Source organism: Geotrypetes seraphini, chromosome 15, assembly GCF_902459505.1.
Source record: "Geotrypetes seraphini chromosome 15, aGeoSer1.1, whole genome shotgun sequence".
Lineage (NCBI taxonomy): Eukaryota > Metazoa > Chordata > Amphibia > Gymnophiona > Dermophiidae > Geotrypetes > Geotrypetes seraphini.
This window is the reverse complement of record NC_047098.1, coordinates 59,420,924-59,437,975: the sequence shown is the minus strand read 5'-3', so window position 1 is coordinate 59,437,975 and position 17,052 is coordinate 59,420,924. Positions and strand designations below refer to the sequence as shown.

At 44.6% G+C, this 17,052-nt stretch overlaps 1 protein-coding gene and 1 long non-coding RNA gene across 4 annotated transcripts in view; one reads left to right on the top strand and one right to left on the bottom strand.

Annotated features, from left to right (window-relative positions):
- The window catches only part of GALNT17 (polypeptide N-acetylgalactosaminyltransferase 17), a 361,915-nt gene extending 345,299 nt beyond the window's left edge, over positions 1–16,616 (bottom strand). For 2 of the 3 annotated variants that reach the window (XM_033921216.1, XM_033921218.1), the window contains exons 1-2: positions 15,570–15,705; positions 14,311–14,983 (exon numbers count right to left, since the gene is read on the bottom strand). In XM_033921216.1, the coding sequence (XP_033777107.1) occupies positions 14,311–14,548 (238 nt within the window). In that variant the 5' untranslated portion in view covers positions 14,549–14,983; positions 15,570–15,705. Of the gene's footprint in view, positions 1–14,310; positions 14,984–15,569; positions 15,706–16,494 lie in introns of those variants that run through there. The other variant, XM_033921217.1, reaches the window with a different exon arrangement.
- The window catches only part of LOC117348767, a 39,267-nt gene continuing 38,145 nt past the window's right edge, over positions 15,931–17,052 (top strand). Inside the window, exon 1 of the long non-coding RNA XR_004537048.1 lies at positions 15,931–16,067. This is a non-coding gene — a long non-coding RNA (uncharacterized LOC117348767). The remainder of the gene's footprint in view (positions 16,068–17,052) is intronic.

The window sequence follows — 17,052 nt, the reverse complement described above, 5'->3', positions numbered from 1 at the left end:
AGGAGGAGGCAAGTGTCCCAGGCTTGTGCGGTTAAGGCAGAGCTTACAGGAATGGGACAGGGTCAGCAACAAAACTCATGGGGACGGGACAGGGAAATTGTGGGGATGGGGAAAAATGTGGGGATGGCGAAAAATTTGTCCCCATATCATTCTCTAATAGTTACAACAGTTTCTGAAAAGTAATGAACATAAGAGCATAAGAAGCGCCATCTCCGGAACAGACACTAGGTCCATCAAGTCCGGCGATCCGCACACGCGGAGGCCCCACCAGGTATACCCTGGCATAGTTTTGGTCCCCATATCGCTCCAAGCTTCTCGTAAAGAGAAGTGCATCTAGCCTACCCCTACCCATGTCACTTCATGCCACTCATAAGGAGATGTACATCTAACTTACCCTTAAATCCTAGAATGGTGGATTCCGCAATTACCTCTTCTGGGAGAGAATTCCAGGTGTCCACCACTCGTTGTGTGAAGCAGAACTTCCTGATATTTGTCTTGAACTTGTCCCCCCTTAGCTTCAGCCCATGTCCTCTTGTCCGTGCCACATTGGACATTGTAAATAACGTTTTTTTCCTGCTCTATTTTGTCGATTCCTAGTCATTGTATAGCGCCTTATATACCCCCGCCCTTTTCCTAAGCTTTTACAGACCGCTAAATGCTCCAACGCTCATAGAATTCCTATGAGCGTCAGAGCAGTGTTAGAGCATTTAAGTCTCTGGGCCATGGTAGACACCTTTACTGTGACTTAGCAAAGGAGGGTCATAGTAATAGGATAAATTATCCTTGTTTTTTCCTTTAGGTTTCTTCTTTATTTGTGAGCAACAACGTCTCTCTTAACGAGGGCTTGATGGAATTCTTGAAATGTTGGGTTTTGGGGTTGTCGTTTTTTATATTATAGCGATATTCATTTTCGTTAAGCATTTTCCGGAATTGCGTATAGATTTGAAAATCAAATTAAAAAAAAAAAAAATGAAATAGTTCAAGCACAGAATTCTGCAAAAAAAATAAATAAACCAAAGTTAATTTTTAGGCTTTAGTCCTCTTGCCACATTCTGTGTATAAATGTTTTCCCTTCCTGCGGATTCCGGATTGTACATACAGCTACTTTTTGCACAGTGACGAATAAATCAGAAAGGACGTCACTGGGCTCTGACAAATTTGACTATTTCAAACCCAATCCACTTAATGTTCCTGTATACTATTTATGGCCATCCCATTTCATCTTCGATTCTTTTGGGATTTCTGAGAAGAGATTATACATGGCCTCTTTGCAGACAGTGCCACGCCAGTGGTCAGGTGATTCTGAGCAGCACTGTCTAGCCCAGCTCATCCTGTCAGCTATATGTCTTAAGTAGTCGCATTCGTATATGTAGACTGGCTAGACATAACCCCCCACCACCATACACACACATACTTTTACAAAACCACGCAAGTGGTTCTTAGTGCCGGCCAGTATACTGAATACTCTGTGCTGCTCCAACATTCATTTCTATGAGCATCGGAGCAGTGCAGAGCATTTAGCGTTCCAGCCAGCGCTAAAAACCACTTGCACAGTTTTGTAAAAAAAAAAAAAAAAAGAGGGGGGGACTAGCAATTTTGGAAAGCCACTAAATGTCAGGCATGCAGTGATTTGAAGGGGGCATGCTGTGGGCATAGCTTGGGTAGCTTCAATAAATCAACATGCAGTCCCATTCTACAATGGGAATCATAAATATAATGAAAAAGATTTGTCCAGCTCAGCTCTAGCTTTTTGCGAGCTCTTTTGTGACGGCGAAAGCTAGAAAGATGCAAGGTTGCATAGGGAGAGTTATGGCCAGTAGGAAAAAGGAGGTATTGATGCCTCTGTATAAGACTCCGGTGAGACCTCATTTAGAATCTTGTGTACAATTCTGGAGGCCGCACCTTCAAAAAGATATAAAAAGGATGGAGTCGGTCCAGAGGAAGGCTACTAAAATGGTGTGTGGTCTTCATCATAAGGTGTATGGGGAGAGACTTAGGGCTCCTTTTACTAAGGTGTGCTAGCGTTTTTAGCGCGCGCTAAAGATTAGCGTGCGCTAACCACGCACTAAACGAAAAACACTAATGCAAGCTCTATGGAGGCACAGTGATCACCATCTAACAGATTTGACAGTTGGGAGGGTGACTTGGATCTGTATGGTGTTTTGGCTTGGGAGGCTTTTGAGAAGGTCATTCTAGCTGGTTTTATTGAATTTTGAACAGGAATTGGAGGCTTTGGTTGAAGTTGAGGTTGGATTTATAGATTCTGGTATTTATCCAAGGCTGAAAACATTTTTCTGTTATATCTGTGAAACTTTTTGTTGCTAGAAATAGTCTGGTGAGAATCTTCTGGGAAGTGTTTTGAGAGATTCTCTGAGTGACAAATCTGTGGTGCTGATTTTTGGAGAAGATTTTATGAGAGGTCCTGTGAGAGAAATATTGGTGAAGCAAGGTTGTGAACTGCTTTTGAAACCTGATTTCTGGAGAAATTTTCAGTCTCTGTGTAATAAGTCTGTGGTGCTTATTGCTGGAGAAGTTAATGAGATGTTCCTGTGACAGATTTCTGCAGAATGTTGTGAGAGACTATTAGTGAAGCAAAGTTGTGAAACTGCCTTGGAAATCTTTTTCTGGGAAAAATTTCTGTAAAAATTTTTGGGAATCTTGGAAAAGATTTATAGGCGTGAAATGTTTAGAGGAAGGATGAGTTTTGTGATTATATATAGGAAATTTTGGGGTGGGAAATAGTATAGGGAACTTCAATTATCTGGTTTTTTTTCCTAGCTTAGAAAGTATTTTAGGCAACGTTGGGGTTATTAGATTTAGGATAGGGTTTTTCTTATTGGTTTTAGTTAGAGTAGTAGGTTGGTTCCAGGGAGAGAAAGATCTACTAGCAACAGTGAGCCAGCGTGGTATCCCTACACAGAAAGGACAGAAAGCTTCCCAATGCACTAACCCAAGAAAAAAGTAGAATTTGGAGAAGTTGGAGGCTGTAAGATAAATTATTTAAAGAAAGACCCATCAGTTAGTTTTCCCTGGACAAAGGATTTAAAAGAATAAATAATACTTATAAGAAATCCTGCATAGTAATTGCTGATGGTGAAACACAATTAATGGGATCAAAGATTTTACTTGGACATTTAAAGAACTGAGTAGAGGGGAAGCAGAATTTCATTGTCTAGACTTGTTTTACCACATTTGTTTATTAAATTTTATTTCTATTTTCAATTTAGAGTCCTTAGTGCTTCTTTTTATCTAGTTTAATAAATATTTTTATTTCAAGGTTATACCATTTTTTTTTTTAATGTAATTCACTCCTTCTCCTGGGGAAAGGTATCAATTTAACCCTCAGAATTCACGACTACAAACAAATCTTATTTCAAGAGGGATACCTTTTACTTCAGTTCAAGAAGGAGGGGGTTACATAAAGATCTCAAACTGTATACTTTGGGGGAGAGGCGGGAGAGGGGAGATATGATAGAGATGTTTAAATACCTACATAATATAAATGTGCACGAGTCGAGTCTCTTTCATTTGAAAGGAAACTCTGCAATGAGAGGGCATAGGATGAAGTTAAGAGGTGATAGGCTCCGGAGTAATCTGAGGAAATACTTTTTTACAGAAAGGGTGGTAGATGCGTGGAAGAGGTGATGGGGACAGAGACTGTGTCTGAATTCAAGAGATCCTGGGAGAGGCACGTGGGATCTCTCAGAGAGAGAAAAGAGATAATGGTTACCTCGGATGGGCAGCTCTATGACCTCACAATGCAGCTGTAAAGAGCCTTAGCCTATAGGAAGAGGAGATGCAAATGTTAAGAGCCTTAGCCAATAGGGAGAGGGGAAATATGATAAGAGACGTTCAAATACCTACATAATGTAAATGCGCATGAGGCGAGTCTCTTTCATTTGAAAGGAAACTCTGCAATGAGAGGGCATAGGATGAAGTTAAGAGGTGAGAGGCTCCGGAGTCATTTGAGGAAATACTTTTTTATAGAAAGGATCGTAGATGCATGGAACAGTCTCCTGGTAGAGGTGGTAGAGACAGAGACTGTCTGAATTCAAGAGGGCCTGGGATAGGCATGTGGGATCTCTTAAAGAGAGAAAACGATAATGGTTACTGCGGATGGGCAGACTAGATGGGCCATTTGGACTTTATCTGCCGTCATGTTTCTATGTATTAAAAAAAGGGATTGAGAGGGTCAGTGTCCTTAATTTCCCATTTTTGTATTTGCTTTCCAAGTGCAAAAAACCCCTCCAAAAAACATAAGAATAGCCAGCCATACTTGGTCAGACCAATGGTCCATCCAGCCAGTATTCTATTTCCAACAGTGGCTAATGCAGGTCTCTAATGGTTTCTAATTGGTACCATCTATAGGTACACTTTTCTGAGATGGGGCAACTAAGGGCTAGAATCAGTAAATAGCACCCAAGTTTGAAATTTGGTCACCGGAAAACTGGAATCCAGCACTATTCTATAAAGGGCACGCTGGGATAAGCGCTCTATATAGAATAGCACGGGGCACTGAATTCCGCGCCTGAGGACTTACACCAGCCAAAACCTGGTGGAAAACCTGACACACAAGTTTGGCATGCATTCGTGGTATTCCATAAACTGCATGCTATTTTCTAGAACAGGGGTGGGCAAACTTTTTGACCCGTGGGCCACAATGGGTTCTTAAATTTGACAGAAGGGCCGGGCAATGGGGGGGGGGATGTGACAGGGGGACACGATGAGGGGGGGAGGGGGCTGATGCTTCAGGAGGAACAGCACTCCCGCGGCTGCCAGCTGCTGAATCCTCGCAAATTTTCTTTTTGCGCATTGTGCCTCCCTATGCCCCCAGTGCCCCTTCCTATGTCCTTAGTGCCCCACTGCCTCCTTCCTATGTCCTTCGTGCCCCTTCCTATGTCCTTAGTGCCCCAGTGCCTCCTTCCTATGCCCCCAGTGCCTCCTTCCTATGTCCTTAGTGCCCCCTTCCTCCATTTCCCATTCCAAGCCGACCTGCACCAACTGCATTTAATTACTTCCCGTCATCCCCTGAAGCCGCGCTGAAGCCTGCCTAACCCCAAGCCGACCTGCCGCTGATTCCTTCTCCCCCCACCCAGTACGACACACACCCATCTGTCAGTCCGCTGGCTCCCTGACAGTCCCTGGCTCCCCACCCCCTGCCCGTCTGTCCGCTCGCCCACTATATTTACTTACAGCCTCGCTGGCACCGCAATGAAGGGAAGGGCCAGGCGCATACCCACAAGCCTTCTCCCGACGTCAACTCTGACATAGGAGAGATGGTCTGGGCCAGCCAATCCCGGACCTTCTCTTCAATGTCAGAATTGACTTTGAGAGAAGGTTTGTGGGTATGCGCCTGGCCCTTACCTTCGTTGCAGCACCAGCGGGGTTGTAAGTAAATATAGTGGGTGAGTGGCGGCGAGCGTACAGGCGGGTGGCCCGGGAACCGCGCATTTAGAAACCCTGCTTTACGCTGCAGACAAGGGCAAACTACAATGCCATGGGCCAGGTTTAAAAGCTAAATAGGCTGGATTTGGCCCACGGGCCCATGTCTGTTCTAGAATGTCTCTGACCATTGTTCTGTCCAATCACATTGCTGCCAGCAGGGGAAAGTGCTTCAGTAATTGTGTTTTCAAACACTAGGGACATAAGAATTGCTGCTGCTGGGTCAGATCAGTGGTCCATCATGCCCAGCAGTCCACTCACGCAGCGGCCCTTAGGTCAAAGACCAGTGCCCTTACTGAGACTAGCCTTACCTGCGTACGTTCTGGTTCAGCAGGATCTTATCTAACTTTGTCTTGAATCCTTGGAGGGTGTTTTCCCCTATAACAGCATCCGGAAGAGCGTTCCAGTTTTCTACCACTCTCTGAGTGAAGAAGAACTTCTTTACGTTTGTACTGATTCTATCCCCTAGAATCCTGCAGAGCTTACTTGATTCTCACTATTAAACTAAACTAAACTAAACCTTAAGTTTGTATACCACATCAACTCCATAAAGATAGAGCTCGGCAGAATTTACAGGTAATTCAATAAATGACGGAAGGACATAATAAGAAATTAGAGGTTATGAAGAGGATAGCTAGCTTTACATTTTAAATAGATAGCTTTACATTTTGGAGAAAAGCCAGGTTTTCTGATTAAAAATGTGATAGTAAAAAAGCACCTCCACTGGCAGGACTGGAAGGACTCCAACTCGGAACAGTACCCCTGAACCACCTGTGCCCATACCCCCTTTACTCCTACTACTTATCATTTCTATAGTGCTACCAGACGTATGCAACACTGTACATTAAACCTGTAGGAGACAATCCCTGCTCGACAGAACTTACAATCTAATCAAGATAGGCAAACGGGTCAACTAGGGGTTAGGGAATTTCTCACAGAGGGAACGATAAAGCAGACATTGGTAAGAGTTACGAGTTAAAGCAGCCTCAAAAAAGGTGGGCTTTTAGCCTAGATTTGAACACTGCTAAAGACGGCACTTGACGTAGTGACTTAGACAGTCTGTTCCAGGCATATGGTACAATAAGATAGAAGGGACGGAGTCTAGAGTTGGCAATAGAGGAGAAAGGTATATATAGGAGACACTTACCCAACGAACTAAGTACCCCTTTGCAGTTATACATGAAGACACATAGGTACTATTCTTTAACTGAGCATGTAAGTGTATTTCACCTAGGACAAGCAGGATGAGTCAGCCACATATGGGTTTTTGTGGCTGACTATCCTGCTGTCCTAGGAGAACCTACGTTACAGGTAAGTAACTAAACTTTCTCCTAGGACAAGCAGGATGAGTCAGCCACATATGGGTGATGTCCCATCCGCTCCCATTTGCGTAGACTATCCTGCTGTCCACAGAGAACCTACGTTACAGGTAAGTAACTACACTTTTTGTGCCAATCTGCTGTTTCAGCCCTGTTTCAGTGCCTTGCAACTGTTGCATTTCTGCACCAAAAATTGTGCACCTAATTAGCATCTAACTTTAGGCACCATATATATTATTCCCAATCAAATGTATAATTAAGAGCACTTACAGGTAGAGTCCGAAACTGCCATTTCCACAAAGAAGTGACACATTTAACTGTGGAGACTGCTGACTGCTGCTGTTCTATTTTCTTTTTTCACATCTCATGTTTTTAAATCGCTGTACCTGTCCATTAATATGCATGCATTTCCTGACTTTATCATACATATTTTACCAAAGGCTCTGAATTTGGCAAAGCATTTTGTAAAATACTCTGTCAATGTTCCAACCTGACTGCTCCAATTCCCGTATGTAGCCCCCATGCAAAATGGGGATTCATCTCTCCTAAAATGAAAGAGCTAGCAGGATGCAAAAACCTAAGATAGTAGAGACTGAGTTTAAGTAGGGATAGGTCTGGTGCACAAGTGTGGAACACATGTGGCTCAATTTGTCAGGAGAGCCTTAGAGGAGCTCAGGCTTCATTATCAAGGGGAAAGGTGGCATTATCGTTATTTCAAAGAGAAAAAAAAAGCATGCAGACTTCTATGTGTTGTGAGCCTTTTTACAGAAAGGTCCGGTCCTAAAATTTCACTTAGCCAGTTCTCTACTATAACTGGGTTCCACATTTTTCTTCGCAAATTTGACCACATCACCAATGCATACTTAGACTCTCACTGGCTACCGATAAAAGCAAGAACCCAATTCAAATTCTACTGTCTACTATTTAAAGTAACCCATGGAGCTGCACCAAGTTACCTAAACAACCGCCTATACCGCAACCTCACACACAGAATAAGGAAAACTCAAAGCCTATTCGCCTACCCACCTCTCAATGGTACTCGACGCAAGAAACTTTACGACAACCTTCTGGCGACACAGGCAGCGAAAATTGACCCTACCGTCTCCAATCTGCTGACCAAAACAACAGAAATTAAAGTGTTCCGAAAAGAAATCAAAACTCTTCTATTCAAAAAACACCTCCCAACATTCTAACCTCCATCCTACTCGCACCTGCATATTCCTTCATGAATACCACTCCTATTGTATCTCCTAGCCAATTCTTCAAACCATATCCCCAAAATATATTCAGAAACCTAAACAAGCAACCTCCATCTGTAACCAGAATATTTCTTCCCTTAACGTTATGTAATAATCTTCTACAACCTGAATGTATTGTTATTCTTACCTGATATGTAAACTTGATATGTAAACTTCCTGGAAATGTCCAGATTTCTTCTAAATTTTGTAATCCGCTTAGAACCACAAGGCACAGGCGGAATAGAAATCACTAATGTAATGTAATGTAACATTTGTAACATTATTTTGAACAGAGAAACTTCTCTCTCTCAATCTTGTTACCTTTGACTCACATTGGAATGGATCCAAGTTACCAAGTTTATTAACATTTTGATAGAACATCAATCATAAATTCTAAGGGACTCATAATAAAAATAATAATTTAAAAAACCCCACAATGTCCAAAAAGTGGCGTAAATCGGTACTTGGATGATCGAAAAGCTAGATCATCTATGTACCGATAATCAAAGCTGGTTTTAGACGTATCTAAAACCAGCTTAGGCCTTTCCCCTGCCCCTAAACGCCTAGAGCAAAAAGAGGCGTTTTTAGAGGAGGGGAAAGGGCGGGAGGTGGGCCGACCTAGACTTAGTCATACAGAAAGTATAACCAAAACCTTTAACAGGTTGCCTAGTCGGAACTTATAAGTTTTGACTTAGACCAAGTCAAAACAGGTATACGCTCCGAAAAGTGGCAGCTGAGCTGATCACAGCTGCTGCGATCAGCTCAGCGGCCCCGGCAACCTGCCCATCCCCCAAGGCAACGATCACGGCAGGAGAGATGCCTCATCGCCCCTGCCGCGATTGCAATCCTCCTTCTGAACGGCTGCGGTACGTGGCAGTTCAGGGGATCGCGACAGAAGAGATGGCCAATCTCTCCTGCCGCGATCGTGTTCCACCTCCCCCACACAATAATGGCAGGAGGGAGCCCAAACCCTCCTGCTGAGACACACCTGTGACCCCCCTGAAACAATACCGGTAGGAGGGAGCCAAACCCCTCCTGCCCAAGGTGACCCCCCCCACACCCCTTAAAATACGGGCATGAGGGAGCCCAACCACTCCTTTCCATGGTGCACCCCCCTGCGAATGTGCCTATGAACCCCCGATCGCCCTCCTGAACCCCGTGACCCCCCCCAACCACCACCCTCACCCCCGACACCACCCATTGACTTACAGTAAGTTGGATGGACAGACGGGTCCCAAACCCATCTGCCCGGCAGGCCCGCCATCCTCCGAATAGCAGGCATTAGGGCCTGATTGGGCCAGGCGCCTAAGGCCCGCCCACAGGAGGGGCCTTAGGCACCTGGACCAACTGGAATAGGCCCAGTTGCCTTAGGCCCCTCCTGTGAGTGGGGCCTTAGGCACAGGGGGCCAACCCAACCCATGTGCCCAATCAGGCCCTAAGGGCCTGCCGGGCGGATGACCATGGGACTTGTCCGTACGGGCATGGGACCCGTCCGTCTGGCCAACTTACTGTAAGTCAAGGGGGGTGTCAGGGGTGAGGGGTCGTGAGCTGATTGGGGGGTGCACAATGAGCAGGAGGGGTTGTCTCCCTCCTGTCTGTATTTTAGGGTGGGTGGGGGGTGCGCCGTGGGCAGGAGGCATTGGGCTCCCTCTTGCCCGTATTTTAGGGGAGTGGGGGATGCGCCATGGGCAGGAGGAGTTGGGCTCCCTCCTGCCAGTATTGGTTTGGGGGTAGGGGGTGGATCGCGATTGTGGCAGGAGAGATTGGACATATTTCCTGCCACGGGTCACAGCAGTTCGAGGGGGGGGTGATCGTGATCATGGCAGGGGAGATGAGCCATCTCTCCTGCCACAATCGTTGGGGGGGGGGGGGAATTCTGTAACCGGTGTTGTTTTTGACAGACGCCCGTTACAAAATCCAGCTTTTAGGCGACGGACCGGCCCCTCCTTTGCCTAATAGGTCTTGTTTTGGACGTTTGGGACTTAGGCTATATTTTTTTGGTTAATAATGTGTTCTAAGGTTAGACGTAGTGGTGGTCTGGGCATTTAAATTGCTGAACCTAGAGGTAGGCCATTCTCAAAAAAAAAAAAAAAAAACACTCCCCCCATTTTGGATGTTTTTTTTGAGAATGGACATTTTCTCTCCTGTTACTTTCAGCGTTTAGGGCCTTAGGTCAAAAGGGGACTTAAGATGGGGTTTTTTATTATGCCCCTATAAGCGTTTTACAGTAAAAAAAGGGTAAAATATTTATGAGACTAAAAAAACTAGACAGACTTGACATACAAAAAACAAAAGGAAAGTGGGGAAAACTACAATTAAAAAAAAAAGCAGACGTAGAAGGCAAAAACAAGAGGGAGTTAAGGTGAGATCAGATCAGAGTACAGTACTAATCTTTCAAAGCAATAATAGGGTCAGATCAGCTTTCGCAAGCATCTTTGAAGGGGAAGCATTTTAAACGTCCCTTAAATTTATCTAGGTTTTGCTCTGCCCTTATATGAGATGGTAAAGAACATAAGAACATAAGCAATGCCTCTGCTGGGTCAGACCTGAGGTCCATCGTACCCAGCAGTCCGCTCACGCGGCAGCCCAACAGGTCCAGAACCTGTGCAGTAATCCTCTATCCATACCCCTCTATCCTCTTTTCCATCAGGAAATTGTCCAATCCTTTCTTGAACCTTAGTACCGTACTCTGCCTTATTACGCCCTCTGGAAGCGCATTCCAGGTGTCCACCACACATTGGGTAAAAAAAACTTCCTAGCGTTGGTTTTGAATCTGTCCCCTTTCAACTTTTACAAATGCCCTCTTGTTCTTTTATTTTTTGAAAGTTTGAAGAATCTGTCCCTCTCCACTCTCTCAATGCCCTTCATGATCTTGTAAGTCTCTATCATATCCCCTCTAAGTCTTCTCTTCTCCAGAGAAAAGAGACCCAGTTTCTCCAATCTCTCAGCGTATGAAAGGTTTTCCATACCTTTTATCAGACGTGTCGATCTCCTCTGAACCCTCTCGAGTAACGCCATATCCTTCTTAAGGTACGGCAACCAATATTGGACGCAGTACTCCAGATGCGGACGCACCATCACCAGATACAACGGCAGGATAACTTCTTTCGTTCTGGTAGTAATACCCTTCTTGATTATACCTAGCATTCTATTCGCTCTCTTAGCAGCCGCTGCGCACTGTGCCGTCGGCTTCATTGTCGTGTCCACCATTACCCCCAAGTCCCTTTCTTGAGTACTCTCATTCAATAACATCCCTCCCATCGTGTAATTGTACCTCGGGTTTCTGCTTCCCACATGCAATACTTTACACTTCTCAACGTTGAACTTCATCTGCCATCTCGTCACCCATTCCCCTAGTTTGTTCAAGTCCCTTTGCAATTCTTCGCAGTCCTCTTTAGTCCGAGCTCCACTAAATAGTTTGGTGTCGTCCGCTAATTTTATTATCTCCCACTTCGTCCCTGTTTCTAGATCATTTATGAATATATTAAATAGCAGCGGCCCGAGCACCAAGCCCTGCGGGACCCCACTCATGACCCTCCTCCAAATTGTGGGAGCAGTGAAAGCAAATGAAGAAGCCTGACGAGTACTGGTGATCTTTAAAGAAGGTATGTGAAGAAGACGTTAAGTACGAGATCTTAGAGTTCGGGGGGGGGGGGGGATCATATGGAATGAGAAGCTTATGAATGAAAGCAGGTTCTTTAGTATTTTAGGTTTTGAAGGATATATTACTTATGAAAAATACATTTCTTCAAATTGAATTAACAAGAAACCAAACTGGAAACTGAACAAGCCAGCTGTCAAGAGTGATACATGAAATTTTTAGTTCTTTTACTTTGCCAAAATACAAAAAACTGTAATACTGCCAAATATTTTTTTGTGACGTGGTATACTAGGGGGGTGCTGAAAAGTTCTCAGCCCACCCAACCCACTTCCTAAATTCTGAGCGGAGATTTTGCCACTGTAACTGTTATCTTATTTTTGTTAAGTGCCAGTTTGAACATAAGAACATAAGAAGATGCCTCCGCTGGGTCAGACCAGAGGTCCATCCCGCCCAGCGGTCCGCTCCCGCGGCGGTCCATCAGGCCTTAAACCTGTGCAGTGGTCCCTGACTATTCCTATAACCTATCTGTATTTGCAGAAACAAAATTCTGTGTTTTGACACTGTTTCAGATCATTGATTAAACCATATCCAGGTCATTCTCTTCTTGACTGGGCTGAGAACTTTTCCGCACCTCCTTCATAGAAATATATTATGGTGATACTTTAGACAGTTTCATATTTTATTTATAGAAACTGTCTGAGAACTTTTTCCTAAAGGTTTATATACCGCATCTTCTCCACTGAAGTGGAGCTCAACACGGTTTATAGAGTTTAAAAAATATGGGAAGAGAGAAGAGAAAGAGTTTACAAAGCATAAAAAGAGGGGATGTAATCAGGAGAAGAGATTATTATATGCTAGAGAAAAGCCAGGTTTTCAGTTGTTTTCGGAATAGTTGGAGGGAGTCCAGGTTCCGCAGCGGGACAGTGAGGTCGTTCCAGAGGCCGGTGATTTTGGAGAGGAGGGATCTACCCAGTTGACCTGCGTGGAGGATTTCCTGTTCTTTAACTTGCTTTAATTTGTCAGAAACTGATCTCACCTACTATCCTAACTGTGTGCTAATTAGTTCTCTCCTTCTCCCAAATATCCATCGATTACATCCATTTTCTCAGTCAGAGGACTGTGCTGTTTACCCATGCCTGCGTTCTACTGTTCAACTCATCTCTTGACCTTCTGATAGATCAAAAAATGGCTTCATTGTGCAGCTTCTGGAAACTAGCATTAGAGAATGGTATGGGGACAAATTTTTCCCCCCATCCCCACGGGAACTCATTTTCCCCGGCCTGGCCCGACGAGTTCTTTTCCTGTCCCTGGCCCCATTCCTGCAAGCTCTGTCCTCTTCTGTACAAGCCTCAAACACTTAAAAAAATTCATAAGTGTTTCGAGGCTTGTGCGGTTAAGACAGAGCTTACAGCAGGGGTGTCCAATGTCGGTCCTCGAGGGCCGCAATCCAGTCGGGTTTTCAGGATTTCCTCAATGAATATGCATGAGATCTATTAGCATACAATGAAAGCAGTGCATGCAAATAGACCTCATGTATATTCATTGGGGAAATCCTGAAAATCCGACTGGACTGCGGCCCTCGAGGACCGACATTGGACACCCCTGGCTTACAGGAATGGGACAGGGACAGTGACAAAAATTATGGGGATGGGATGGTGAAATTGAGTTCTTGCGGGGATAGGGACATATTTGTCCCCATGACATTCTCTAGCTAGCATAACTATAGTACTTCTTCCTATTCTCAGTATAAATCAGGATTTGCCTATGAAAAATATAGAGAATGGACAATAACGTCACTGTAGAGTTTGGCTTTAGGATCAATCCTTTCTTTTTCCACTTCACTACTCAAACATATAGAAAACATGCAACTTCACTTCGATATTTCACATTCTCGTCTGATAGTAACTATTTTCTCCAATATCCCTTCAATATATGTCTTTAAAGAAAAATCTTCATGTCTTTCTAGTGCAATGTTCACTAGTATTCTAATGAAGTCAGACCTCAGCGGCTACACCTGAACACAATATTTCATTCAGGTTCAGGCTTCACGTAGCTAGCCTCCTCATTGGCCTTCCTCCACCATCAGCCATCAATATTATTTTGTTTTTTCATTATAAATCTAAGGACTCCTTTTACTAAGGTGCGCTAGCGTTTTGCACACACAAGATTAGCGCGCCCAAAAAATGACCGCCCACTTAAAAGGAGGCGGCAGTGGCTCGCGCGTGCGGCATTTTAGCACGCCTTTGTAAAAGGAGCCCAAAGTGCTATTAAAACTATAGCTTATCTTTCATTCACAAAGCTGGACCGGGCTCCGACATGAATCCACGTTTCGCTGGTACGCTGTTTCAAGGAGCAACCCCGTTATGAAAGAACCGCTGCCAGCCTTGTTCCAAACTAAGAACTTCAACACTGTGGCACGGACATGGTGGACTCCCATGGTCAAGGTATGACCAGGGAGCATTTTGTGAAGTTCTTCCTCGCTACAATCTTATATCTTCCCTAATGTGGCTTTCATAAATGCATAGCTAAACAAAATGATACTGGATGCAAAGTCGACTATTTTGTCTAGTGCCTTCTAAGATACTTAGAACTTTCACAATCAAACTTGAGTCACATCTTCACCATCTGGTAGGTTTAGAGTTGTAGACTTTACAGAAAATATTGATAAGCATGCCCATGGTTGGAGATACTAATAAACCTACAGCCTTACCATTTAGCTGTCTGTAGACGATATCCTCTAGAAGGGAAAGCCTTTTCAGAACTGCCTCCTGGATAGGGCTGACCCCATGGGCTGTCAGATTGGTCACATCTGCCCTTGGATGGACTTCGTGGTAAGAGTCCCCACTCTTCAGGGCAATGGGTCTACACTTGGCCAGAAATAGCACAAAACCAGTCACCGCAATCAAGTTTAACACCAGCAAGACTTTGACCCTTCTCAAAGAAGCCATCAATCTCTCTGAGTGGCCTCTTCAGCTTCTTGGAGCAGTAAATAAATAAGCCCGTTATCTCTCTTCTGGGCAGTTACCTCAATGGGAGGTAACAGGTAAAGGTACAGCCCCATTCACCTTGCTCAGTGGAAACCAATGACGGAGGTTGATTTTTCCCGGCTATGCAGAAGTTAAGATTGCGTTTGCTTGTTTTAAATTCAAATCAATGCGAAATAAGATCCTGGAGTGTTATAATAGATGTTTAAAACAATGGATCCCGGCCATCCTCTTGGGTTTGCAGAAGTCCACTCATTCAGAACCTACTCGGTAGAGCAGGTGCGTCGACTGTAAATTCCTGTCTTCAAGCAAAAGATGACTTAAAAGCGACACTGGAGGAACTTTTTGATTATTGTGTCCGGGCGAATCTACTCCATGCAAGGCTGCCCATCGGGTTTCCTATTAACAGTAAATAGATTACATTAGATCAAAATTTTAAAAATTCAATTGGAATTAAGTATTCAAGAGCATGCTAAGTGAAATACAACATCGACTTGATTACTACAGGCCGATTAAAATCATAAAATGTCAAAGTTGTCTTAATGTTCTTGAAATGATGGCAAGACTTTCTGCACCAGCCCAGGCTTGAGTCCATTTTGAAATAAACTTAGGAATCCTTTGGCAGCTGTAGATCTTGCTTTGGGGGTGGGTGGTTTTGGGTTTTTGGTGTTTTTTTTTTTGTTACATTTTTTTTCCTTCACTTTTCTGCCATGGCAGTTCCACTTGTTTCAAGAAAATAGCCGAGCCCCCCTCCCCCCCCCCCCCAAAAAAAAAAAAAAAAAAACACTAATGCACATTGCAATCTAGGCATGGCTCTATTTTCTTGCAAATTGACTTTTGGACTTTTGCTGTCTTTCGGGACGCCTTGGTTCCTGGAAAGCAGCAGACACTTGGCCGCGTATCTCACCTCCTCCCCCCACCTTCCCCCCCTTTTTTCCCCCTCTCCTTAATAGAAATCGACTATTCGATATTGCCTTTTACCTACCCGCAACTGATAATGCGACAAAGCCCCCGCCGTTCCCTTGAACTCTGTTGCTTGCTTTGATAACTCTTGCTGCGAGGGGCTTGCGAGGAACTTAAAATAACGCGGCCCATTTGCGCAAATCAAGAGAATAGGTCACAATCGGAGCGCAAGGCACTTGCCCGCCCATTCAGCCCGGGCGCCGCAGCCTCACATCACCGCCTCAGCATCCTTTTGCACTTGTGTCCTCTCGGGCTGCGGAAGGATCTTATCCGGTGGGGAGGGTCCGATGCAGCTCGGCCGGAGGATGCTCTGCTGGTGGTCCAGGCGAGAAAAGCCCTCGCCTACGCCTGCCGGGGAAGCCGCTCTTTCCCGTGGCAGGGTGTTGATTTCTTCCCTTCCCCAATGCAGGCTTTAGGAGTCCTCCCTTAGCGGGTGCCTGGAAGGGCTAGCGCGAAACCCCGGACTGGAACGTGGATCCGCCACAGCCTGGAAATCGCTCCTTGATGATGAGAACGCCAGGTACAGGAAAGCGCGGGCAGATTTGGGGCTCTCTCTCTCTCTCTTTTGGAACATCTTCCACCTTCAGACTAAGGGAAAAATAAACAGGCAAGGACAGGCATAGAGAAATATGCAAAGAATGTTTGTGTTGCAGGCTTCCTCTTCTTTCTTTTTTTTTAACCCTGTAGTGTGGAATGCCTTGGGGGTTGGCATTCTTTTTCTTTAGCCAACAAAGACGCTTGAAAAGTTGGGACGGTTTCGGACCAGAGCGAAAATACGTCCTGCAGCAAGGTGCAACTGCTCTCCGTTGCCTTCTATTTAACCTTTTGAACCCCGGGCACAATTCAGGCTGAAAGCCCCCTGCCCCCCCCCCCCAACCAACCAACGTCTCCTCTGATTTATCTTTCTCCTTTCATCAAGTTTCCAAAGCTAGGCTCTTTTTGCTTACCAAAGCTCCATTGTTAGCTGCGATTCTCTGACCTTGTGCAGCATGCACAAGCCTACAGCTCCCTGGCCAGCTACTTCCCAGCTAGGCTTTGCCTTCTGTGAGAGCAGCTCCCTTAAAGAAATAACATCCTTAGATGGAAAGTGACATTCAGAGAAATTAAAGACAGACCCTACATTTTTTAATCGAGGACTGGCAGGATATCACAGTAGTGTAGTTATAAAAATATGTAGTTCTCATTGACTTTTTCTTTTCACAATTCCTTGATTCAGTTTTTTTGTTTCTATTAAGCGCATATCAGCAAAACGTAGGTGAAAATCAGACCTGTTAATTCAGGGGTGTCAAAGTCCCTCCTCTAGAGCCCTAATCCAATCGGGTTTTCAGGATTGCCCCAATGAATATGCATGAGATCTCTTTGCACTGCACTGCTTTCCTTGTATGCTAATAGATCTCATACATATTGGTTGGGGAAATCCTGAAAACCCGACTGGATTGCGGCCCTCGAGGAGGGACTTTGACACCCCTGTTAAGATAATGGTAACAGGAGTGCATAAATGTCAC